The 11,443-nt window shown below is 42.9% G+C and overlaps 1 protein-coding gene across 1 annotated transcript; it reads left to right on the top strand.

Moving 5' to 3' along the window:
- Positions 1-1,960: 1,960 nt before the first annotated feature.
- Positions 1,961-6,071, top strand: LOC120060005 (putative E3 ubiquitin-protein ligase UBR7). Its single transcript, XM_039009079.1, has 11 exons — positions 1,961-2,077; positions 2,573-2,706; positions 2,853-2,913; positions 3,010-3,108; positions 3,323-3,376; positions 3,514-3,619; positions 3,907-4,052; positions 4,945-5,142; positions 5,361-5,526; positions 5,694-5,755; positions 5,997-6,071. The coding sequence occupies exons 1-11, from the start codon at positions 1,961-1,963 to the stop codon at positions 6,069-6,071; spliced, it is 1,218 nt and encodes a 405-aa protein (XP_038865007.1).
- Positions 6,072-11,443: the final 5,372 nt, after the last annotated feature.

Raw genomic sequence — 11,443 nt, 5'->3', positions numbered from 1 at the left:
GTCCCTGTGCCCAAGAACACTCAGGTAAGCTGCCTAAATGACTACCGACCCGTAGCACTCACGTATGTAGCCATGAAGTGCTTTGAAAGGCTGGTCATGGCTCACATCAACACTATTATCCCAGAAATCCTAGAGCCACTCCAATTTGCATACTGCCCCAACAGATCCACAGATGATGTAATCTCTATTGCACTCAACACTGCCCTTTCCCACCTAGACAAAAGGAACACCCATGTGATAATGCTATTTATTGACTACAGCTCAGCGTTCAACACCCTAGTGCCCTCAAAGCTCATCACTAAGCTAAGGGACAAAACACCACCCTCTGTAACTGGATCCTGGACTTCCTGATGGGCCGCTCCCAGGTGGTAAGGCTAGGGAACAACACATCCACCACGCTGATGCTCAATACGGGGGCCCTCAGGGGTGCGTGCTCAGTCTCCTCCTGTACTCCAGGTTCACTCATGACTGCATGGCCGGGCACGACTCTAACACCATCATCACGTTTGCCGATGACACAACAGTGGTAGGCCTGATCACCGACAACGATGAGACAGCCTATAGGGAGGAGGTCAGAGACCTGGTCGTGTGGTGCAGGGACAACAACCTCTCCCTCAATGTGGTCTGGACAAAGGAGATGCTTGTGGACTACAGGAAAAGGAGGATCGAGCACGCCCCCATTCTCATCGATGGGGCTGTAGTGGAATAGGTTGAGAGCTTCAAGTTCCTTGGTGTCAACATCACCAACAGACTATCATGGTCCAAACACACTAAGACAGTTGTGAAGAGGGCACGACAAAGCCTATTCCCCCTCAGGAGACTGAAAAGATTTGGCATGGGTCCTCAGATCCTCAAAAGGTTCTACAGCTGCACAATCGAGAGCATCCTGACGGGTTGCATCAATGCCTGGTATGGCAACTGCTCGGCCTCTGACCGTTAGGCACTACAGAGGGTAGTGCGTACGGCCCAGTACATCACTGGGGCCAAGCTTCCTGCCATCCAGGACCTCTATATAAGGCGGTGTCAGAGGAAGGCCCTAAAAATTGTCAAAGACTCCAGCCACCATAGTCATATGTCCTAAAGGCTCCTTAACAGCTTCTACCATAAGACTGCTGAACAACTAATCAAATGTCCATCAGACTATTACATTGACCCCCCCCCCCCCCCCCCATTTGTTTTGTACACTGCTTCTACTCGCTGTTTATTATCTATGAACAGTCACTTCACCCCTACCTACATGTACAAATTACCTCTAACCTGTACCCCGCACACTGACTCGGTACAGGTACCCCCTGTATATAGCCTCGTTATTGTTATGTTATTGTGTTACTTTTTATTATCTTGTAAATATTTTATTAACTCTTCTTGAACTGCACTGGTGGTTAAGGGCTTGTGAGTAAGGTCTACAGTTGTTGTATTCGGCGCATGTGACAAATAAAGTTTGATTTGATTTGATAGAAAATAATTACGTTTCTCATCGACGTCACAATTGCGTGACTTCACTTGGCCAAAGTCGCAGTCACAATACAGCCTGAAAAATCTTTGTTCTGTCGCAGACTCGCAAGTGTCTGACTAGCCATTTCGCTCACCAGGTAAGGCTACTTGCAAGTAATTAGCTATATAATTAAAATAGTTATCCGCAAGTACTACTATAAAGATGACAACGAAGCATGCTTCTAGTCGAAATATTGAACGTTAGCTGGCATAATCTGTTGTTAGCTAGCTTGTCTGACGGAATGTTTTCAATATGCCAGCAGACAGTTGGAAATAATTTTGTTGCAATCGGTCGAGGTGAGATGGCTACAAATGTGGCAGAATTAAAATGTACTTACACTACATTGTTTGACTTTGGCCGTAGTGTTGTTATCATTACTCCCCCCACGTGGTCCCTGACCGAAGAATGTAGTTGTGTGCATATGTACATCCATACATTTGAGTGGGTGTTTATTTTGTTCCAAGGATGTCGGTGAACGAGGAGCGCACTGTGACCATACAGGACATACTGGAAGACGAGGAGCTGCAAGAGGCTTATGCTGTGTTGGCTGGAAGTGATCCAGAGAATTGTTCCTATCCCCAGGTAAAGATGCTGCCTGCCCACATCTGTATCGCCACATCCAGAGAATTGCCACTGACCCCAGATTCAGTGTGGCCTTTTGTGTCTTCTTTATGTTACTACATACAATATGTCATCAGGGACATCAACCAACCGAGCCACAACCTGTTCTCCCCGATTTAGAAGCAAGCAGTACAGGAGCATTGTGGCTAAAACTAACAGACTGGCAAACAACTTCTACCTCCCCAGTCAGCTACCTACTCCTCCTGCCCCCTCCATTTTATTTTCTTCCCCCACCCTAAACAGACAATTACCCTGCCCACACCACACCACAATGGACATTTATATTTATCATTGTCACAGTTGTAAATATGTATACATTTATTTTATTTTGTATTATTATTTAATTCACACCTGCACAATTGGAGCTCGGAGCTTAAGTGTTTCACCGTACACAGCAATTATATCTGTGACCCTGTGCATGTGACTAAATATAATATCTATTCTATTGTGTTACAGGGATACGTGAAGAGACAGGCTGTTTTTGCCTGCAACACTTGCACACCCAGGGGGGTAGAACCTGCTGGGCTCTGCCTTGCCTGCACCAACCATTGCCATGATGGGCATGACATATTTGAGCTCTACACAAAAAGGTATGAACCTGATGTAAAGGGACATTCACAAATTCCAGGAGTACAAACAACACTAAGGTTTAGGTAGCTGTTTACATTTCCATACCCATTGTAGTACTTGTTGAGGTCTTGACATTGCTTATTTGCATCTATTTGTTTGCATGTAGGAATTTCCGCTGTGATTGTGGAAACAGCAAGTTTGGCGTGTTTAGGTGCCAGCTGAGTCCTGTAAGTGTCCTAATGTCCTATCTACCTCTCAGTCATGTCATCCTGACAGCTGAAAACATTGATGCCTGATTTCCATTGTTCCTTTTCTCTTTGCAGGGCAAAGACCGACATAACGCAAAAAATCATTACAATCACAACTTCCATGGCTGTTACTGTACCTGTGACAGACCTTACCCAGACACTGCTGAAGATCAGGTATGGATTTAATTCCAGCATTACGCATCCTTCCCTTTCTCCATCCCTTCACATTTTGCTATTGATGAATGAATACATGTTTTAGTTCTGTCTGAATCATAGGCTTTGTTGATATGCTAGGTCTCTAGGATTCAGTTTGTGTTGTTGAAAGAATGATGGATATGTCATTCCTCATAGCAAAAACACCCTCTCATGCTTCCTCCCACCCCATAAGGTTAATGAGGATATGATTCAGTGCATCATCTGTGAGGACTGGTATCATCCCAGGGTATGTATCAAGGGGCAACATCATGATTGTTTTCAGGTGCATTTTGAGATTTAAACTATGTTAGCTGGGATAATGGTTTTGATACAAAGACCGGAATGATTACTTCTCCTTGACCATGTGGTCCTTCTCTGTGACAGCACCTGGGTTGTACGGTGGAAGACTCTGAGGAGCTGCAGGAGATGGTTTGTGAGACCTGCATGAACAAAGCCCCCTTCCTCTGGACATACGCCACCCACATTGCAGGTGTGTTATTCCTCCGACCAACAAAGAGCGAGAGCTAGGGATCCAGAGCTCTGGGCTTGGGTTATTACCCACCCCATACTACTTATGAAAATTCATATTTTTCCACTTTTTTTTTTGAACTAGTTAAAGATGGAAGATGTCAGTCTTCTTCATCTAGAGGTAATTTGGGCTAGGTTTTTAGTGCACAGACAGTGACGATGAATTAAACCTGATCACTATACAATGTCATACCCTTTATGTACATTCTGCAGTTAAAACAATAGCAATGTATATTGTTGTTTTTCAAGAACCTCCCATGGTCAAAGTGAGCCCCTGTAAAGGGGAGTTTGAAGTCAACAAGGAGGAAGATAAGGAGCCAGAGGACAAGAGGAGGGATGAGCCCTGTAAGAACGGGGGCGAGGGGTCCTCTACCAACCCCAGCTGTCAGGAGAAGGTAAGGAGAGCCAAGCTTTGACTTTTACAATTGCGTTTGAAACCTAGACTGCTAAGTGCATGGACTCACCACTTGCATCAAGCAACTGGGAATGACATCAGGGTGAGGAGAGGAACTCTTGGCTGTGTTTTCATTGAAGGCAGACATAAACACACATCTATACTTAAGCAGACATTTGGTTAATACTGCCTGCTAAACCAATTCATACATTCTTCATGAGTCATTCGGCTCCCAAGTGGCGCAGCGGTCTAAGGCACTGCATCTCAGTGCTAGAGGTGTCACCACAGACCCTGGATTGATCCCGGGCTGTATCACAACCGGCCGTGATCGGGAGTCCCATACGGCGGCGCACAATTGGCCCAGTGTCGTCCGCTTTAGGGGAGGTTTGGCCAGGGTAGACTGTCATTGTAAAATAAGAATTTGTTCTTAACTGACTTGACTAGTTAAATAAAAATACACTCAGCTATTTGGTGTGATTTGCGGTGCGTGTCACCTGACTCCCAGCAGATGGCAGTGGAGGGTAATGTATTGTGCGGATGCAAACAGTGGACTCCTGTTCCTGTTGTGCTGCCCTCTCCTTTGGGTAATTAAGGAAGAAATTATCCATGGGACACAGATTCCCCTGCTCTGGGGACTGGCTTGGCCAGGCTTCACAGTTCAGTTTACTGTATACAAGACTGATTTCATCAGCCCACCCTCTCATTGTGTCCTATTAGAGAGCTTGTGTGTGTCGCTTCCGTGGGATGTTGTATTTAAAAATATATATATAATAATTTGAAACAAGCCCCCTGGATTATGGGATCGGTCCCTCTTCCTCTTCGTTCTCCACTAACACAATCCTGAAAAGCCTAAAATATAATGCATGTTTCCTCCCTTGCTGTCTTGTGTCCAGAAGCAGGCTACGAATGGGAGGTCTGTCTACAAACGGACTCACCAGGAGATGACAGGCCTTCCTGTGAAGAGCCAGGATAAGACTGTGTACTGCAGGCTGAGGGACCTGAAGACACAAGGTCTGGAGAGAGCTAGGGAAGGGGCTGTGTTCTGGCCTTACCACTGGAGAGCCAAGCTGTGCACCTGCGTCAGCTGCAAGGTGGATCACTAAAGATTCTTCTCTCTTGAGATTGTGTATTTTGCCATGACTGTGCTTGAAATCAGTGCAGCAAATGTGTTGTTTTTAGCTATTTGATGTGGAACAAATAGATTGCTGTATAGACTTTACTGGTCATTCAGCACATTGTAGTGTCAGCCCTTTTAGATTGGATAAAGGTAGAGAGCTGTTTCCATTGTATGTTTGGTGTTTCTGCTCAGAGGGCATACGTCGATGCGGGAGTGCAGTTCCTGCTGGATGAGTCAGACACTGTCCTGGCCTATGAGAACAGAGGCACTGTAGAGCAAGGACCTGCTAGTCTTGACAGTCTGCTCATGTCAAGCCTGAGTACTCTGGACCGCGTGCAGCAACTGGAGATTGTTTACCGTAAGGATGGGGACTGTCTTTTTCATTCCCTTGTTTGGCAGTTATTAACTGTAGATGAAACCTAACACGGGTTGTTTGGCAGTTATTAACCGTAGATGAAACCTAACACGTGGGTTTCTTACCATTTGATGAACTGGGTTGATGAAGTAAAATGTTCCTTCTTTCAGAGTTCAATGAGATGCAGACTGAACTGATGACGTTCCTACGGCAGATAGCTGATGAAGGAAAGGTGAGGAGCTGTATGTTTGTTTACTGAAGACAAAATGTCTGGTGGTAATTCCAGAATGTTTCCAATAATTATGAGAGCACATGAACACAGCATAGGAAACCAATATGAGCAGCAGTCCATAGGTTACTTGTCACGTCAGCACTTGATTGTCATTGATCTGCTTGTGTCTAAACAATAGCTGAAAAGCACTGTGGTCATTCACCTCTAATCCCCATTGAACCACTCCTCCCCTCTCCCTCAGGTTGTCACAGCAGAGGCCATCCACCAGTTCTTTGGGGAGCTGATGTCCAGGAAGAGGCGGCAAATGAACAGCTGATGTCATTCTGCCCCTCAGTGTCGTTGTCTACTTGTTTTTTAATGTTACTTTGGGTTCATAGCAAAACAGTTCGATGTCCCTCAAACGCCTTCTGCTTTAAATAAAAGATGCTGTTGCTGAGGTTTGAAGTTGAAGATTTTGCTAAAAGGTTCTTGAATGGGTCTCCATGAATTTCAAATGGCATTCTTTGTCTTATGAGAAACTGAATGACCGTTAGCATGCTGGGAGAGATGCTAATGGAATCTAGTCATTTTAATCATGGACTTACTGTTATTAGGTACATTAAGTCTAAGTTGTCATTAGACTTTCATTATGTGACACCTGACTGTGCACTGCCATTCATATTGAAACGTGACCATTTGATGGTGTCACTGGTATTAAATGAAACAGTTCATTCAGCATACTGTGTGAAGTGATTCCACGGCTACTTGTCATCGAAATACCAGAAGGTACTGCTTTACTCAAGGTTGAACTAAATGACTTAACAGTCCAGAATTATATTAAGGCAGTTTATTTCGAAGATGCCCAAGTTTCACACTGTTATGCACCTTTTGAGTTAACAGTAGAAAAATAGAACACGTAAAACCAAATACAATTTTTTGTACAGGTGTCTACAAAAGTGTTTTTACATACAGCGTACCTGTTCAATTATAAAGTTCAACATATAATCAAACACAGTTCCAGAGGGTTACATTTTAAAAAGGTACTTAAACAAAAAAACATGTACACTAATAGCTAGCTACATGAGTTTTACAAAGGGCTATTTGATGCAGGCTGGTAAGCTGGTAGAAAAGGCTTGCATAGGACAGTCACTTCTCAAATAACAGCCCAGCCTCTTGGCAGGGGAAGGCACTGACTTCTACAGTAAAGAGCAAACAGAGGATGTGGAGGGTTTTTATTCATGGGAAAACTGTCCAGGAAAATAAAGCAACTAACCAACATGAACATGGGGAGGAATCTAAAGTTTTGCATTTTTTCCCCATGAAGCAAACTGGATGGAAAAAAGGGTTCTCTGCCCGGCAACTTCATTACCACAATGCAGAGCGAATATCTACATGTCCATGTGCTACTTAAGTAACTGCCCAGTGAAAATGTAACTTTAAAAAAGTTAATTACCAAATAATGTTGCTGACTTATCCTATACTAATGTGGCAAAAGCATGAATTTTATTTATTTTATTTTTAAATGAAACCTTTCACATGCTGTTTAAAAAAAATCCTTGCTATTTCCTTAGGACATGTCATCTCTGAGAAGGATGAGCTGTCCAATCAGCAGTCTACTCGCATAAATATTTTAATGACCGGTATATGCCCACACCATTCCACCACAAAGCTGCTTCTGTAACAATTATTTTCTGGAAGAAAACTATTTAAACTCATATTGTAAGTAACTATAGGTCATATTTCATAGTAATCTGGAAACACTGGGCAGTTTAAAAAAAACAAATGGTATTCCACACCAATAACAATATGAAAAACATTGTAATGAACAAAAATAAGTGAGTCTGACCATCTTTCAGACTATCCTTTCTTGGTGAAATGTGGTGCTGAACACAACCTCACAGTGTAGTCCCCCACAGCTACAAAACAGCTGAATAATTAATTTACAGTACCACCAATAAGATGTAATAAGGATCTGTTGTACAGTATATTCAAATATTACATGAATAATTACGATTTATGCTCAGGATTTCTGAATGGTAGAAATGCATGTGACAGAGGCCATCAGGTTTAATTTAAGAATTATGCAGTTGTTCTGGAGCTCTTTTGTTCTAAATTAATTTGTCCCCCTGCTCCCATGTGAAATGGATCATTTCTACAGTGCAATGTTGCCTATGTTATGCATCATGGGTTTGTCAGTTTGTGTTAGAGACATGTGTGACTGATCTTACAGGATCTGATGGGTGCACTTTGGTTTCTGTAGCAACAGCCCCAGTAGCTCTCATACAGTATGCCGTAACCTGACGACAGAGAGCAGGTCTTCGCAGGTCCAGGATTAGCCAAAAGGTGGCGTGACAGTGGTTACATTGTACATGGGAACAACACAAATGAACAGACTGAGGACATGTGAATGGATAGTGTTTGAGGGTGAACAGAAGAGTCACACAAACAACTAGTAGAGCAGGTGGCGTCATGCTTGTGATGGATCCCTTATGGTCACTTCAAAAAGTGGATTAAGACTTCTAATTGTTTATGCCATTAAAAGAACAAGGTGGTTTCAAGCATATTGACCACAGCATTCTATGGTCGGTCTCTGGTTAACCATTTCAGATCAGAGCCTTGTGTTTATATAGGTAAATACAGACCTGATTAAAAATGGAGTGTGTACAGTACTGAGATTATTTACAGTTACCTGGAATTATTAAACTACACACACACATATTCCGCTGAAATAAAACATCTCCTGACTAGCGTGTTCATTGCACCATTATTTTTCCAAGTGTACCTCAGTCCTTAACCTCTGCCCCCTCCTGTCTTGTTCCAAAAAACCCCAGGCTCATGTTTTTGAAAATACATAGCGGCAAGAAAAAGTATGTGAACCCTTTGGAATTACCTGGATTTCTGCATAAATTGGTTATCAAATTTGATCTGATCTTCATCTAAGTCACAACAATAGACATAATGTGCTTAAACTAATAACACACATTATTGTATTTTTCTTGTCTATATTGAATACATCATTTAAACATTCACAGTGTAGGTTGGAAAAAGTATGAATACCTAGGCTAATGACTTCTCCAAAAGCTAATTGGAGTAAGGAGTCAGCTAACCTGGATGTTGATTAGAGCTGCCTTGCCCTATAAAAAACACTCACAAAATTTGAGTTTGCTATTCACAAGAAGCATTGCCTGATGTGAACCATGCCTCGAACAAAAGAGATCTCAGAAGACCTAAGATTAAGAATTGTTGACTTGAATAAAGCTGAAAAGGGTTACAAAAGTAGCTCTAAAAGCCTTGATGTTCACCAGTCCACGGTAAGACAAATTGTCTATAAATGGAGAAAGTTCAGCACTGTTGCTACTCTCCCTAGGAGTGGCCATCCTGCAAAGATGACTGCAAGAGCACAGAGCAGAATGCTCAATGTTAAGAAGAATCCTAGTGTCAGCTAATAGATTACAGAAATCTCTGGAACATGCTAACATCTCTGTTGACGAGTCTACAATACGTAAAACACTAAACAAGAATGGTGTTCATGGGAGGACACCATGGAAGAAGCCACTGCTTTCCAAAAAAAAAGCATTGCTGTACGTCTGAAGTTTGCAAAAGTGCACCTGGATGTTCCACAACGCTACTGGCAAAATATTCTGTTGACAGATGACACTACAGTTGAGTTATCAGGAAGGAACACACAACACTACGTGTGGAGAGAAAAAAGGCACACCAACATCAAAACCTATGGTGGAGGGAGCATCATGGCTTGGGGCTGCCTCAGGGCCTGGGCAATTCTTCTTAACATTGAGCATTCTGCTCTGTGCTCTTGCAGTTGTCTTTGCTATCATCGACGGAAAAATTAATTCCCAAGTTAATCAATACATTGTGCAGGAGAATGTTAGGCTATCTGTCCGCCAATTGAAGCTCAACAGAAGTTGGTTGACGCAACAGGACAACGACCCACAACACTGAAATAAATCAACAACAGAATGGCTTCAACAGCAGAAAATAGAGTCCTGACCTCAACCCGATTTTAGATGCTGTGGCATGACCTGAAGATAGCACTTCACACCAGACATCCCAAGAATATTGCTGAACTGAGACAGTTTTGTAATGAGGAACAGTCTAAAATTCCTCCTGACCGTTGTGCAGTTATGATCCGCAACTACAGAAAAACGTTTGGTTGAGGTTATTGCTGCCAAAGGAGGGTCAACCAGTTATGAAATCCAAGTGTTCACACTTTCCACCCTGCACTGAATGTTTACACGGTGTCCTCAATAAAGACATGAAAACGTATAATTGTTTGTGTGTTATTAGTTTAAGCAGACTGCGTTTGTCTATTGTTGTGACCTAGATGAAGATCAGATCAAATTTTATGAACAATTCATGCAGAAATCCAGGTGTTTCCAAAGTGTTCACATACTTTTTCTTGCCTTCGGGAAAGTATTCAGAACCCTTGACTTTTTCAATATTTTGTTACCTTACAGCCTTATTCTAAAAAGGATTCAATAAAAAATCTCAGCAATCTACACTTATTACCCCACAATGATATAGGAAAAAACTGGTTTAGAATTTTTGCAAATATGTTAAAAATTTAAATTAAAAACGTATTCGGAACCCTTTGCTGTGAGACTCGAAATTGGGTTCAGGTGCATCCTGTTTCCATTGATCATCCTTCAGATGTTTCTACAACATGATTACCAACTGTGGTAAATTCTATTGATTAGACATGATTTGGAAAGGCACACACCTGTCTATATAAGATCCCACAGTTGACAGTGCATGTCAGAGTAAAAACCAAGCCATGAGGTCGAAGGAATTGTCCGTAGAGCTCCGAGGCAGGATTGCGTCGAGGTACAGATCTGGGGCAGGGCACCAAAAAATGTCTACAGCATTGAAGATCCTCAAGAACACAGTGGCCTCCATCATTCTTAAATGGAAGTCGTTCGGAACCACCAAGACTCTTCCTAGAGCTGGCCGCCCAGCCAAACTGAGCAATCGGAGGAGAAGGGCCTTGGTCAGGTAGGTGACCAAGAACCTGATGGTCACTCTGACAGAGCTCCAGAGGTCCTCTGTGGAGATGGGAGAATCTTCCAGAAGGACAACCATCTCTGCAGCACTCTACCAATCAGGCCTTTATGGTAGAGTGGCCAAACATAAGCCACTACTCAGTAAAAGGCACATGACAGCCCACTTGTAGTTTGGTAAAAGGCACCTAAAGATGCTCAGACCATGAGAAACAAGATTCTCTGGTCTGATGAAACCAAGATTGAACTCTTTGGCCTGAATGCCAAGCGTCATGTCTATAGGAAACCTGGCACCATCCCTACGGTGAAGCATGGTGGCTTCGGGACAAGTCTCTGAATGTCCTTGAGTGGCCCAGCCAGAGCCCGGACTTGAACACAGATTGAACATCTCTGGAGACCTGAAAATAGCTGTGCAGCAACGCTCCCCATCCAACCTGACAGAGCTTGAGAGGATCTGCAGAGAAGAATGGGAGAAACTCCCCAAATACAGGTGTGCCAAGCTTGTAGCGTTATACCCAAGAAGACTCAAGGCTGTAATCGCTGCCAAAGGTGCTTCAACAAAGTACTGAGTAAAGGGTCTGCAAATATTTCTGTTTTTGCTTTGTCATTATGGGTTATTGTGTGTAGATTGACAAGGGGAAAAAATCAATTTAATCAATTTTAGAATAAGCCTGTAACGTAACAAAATGTGGAA

The sequence above is a fragment of the Salvelinus namaycush genome, chromosome 15, assembly GCF_016432855.1.
Source record: "Salvelinus namaycush isolate Seneca chromosome 15, SaNama_1.0, whole genome shotgun sequence".
NCBI classification, from domain to species: domain Eukaryota; kingdom Metazoa; phylum Chordata; class Actinopteri; order Salmoniformes; family Salmonidae; genus Salvelinus; species Salvelinus namaycush.
Note: the sequence above shows the minus strand (reverse complement) of the source record. Positions and strands in the feature narration are given on the sequence as shown.

Excerpts from the sequence above, each read along its gene's own strand:
- LOC120060005 (XM_039009079.1), top strand. The coding sequence starts at position 1,961 with ATGTCGGTGAACGAGGAGCGCACTGTGACCATACAGGACATACTGGAA. Across the intron at positions 3,109-3,322 it reads CAGACACTGCTGAAGATCAG|GTTAATGAGGATATGATTCA; the intron begins GTATGGATTTAA and ends CCACCCCATAAG. Across the intron at positions 3,620-3,906 it reads ATACGCCACCCACATTGCAG|AACCTCCCATGGTCAAAGTG; the intron begins GTGTGTTATTCC and ends TTGTTTTTCAAG.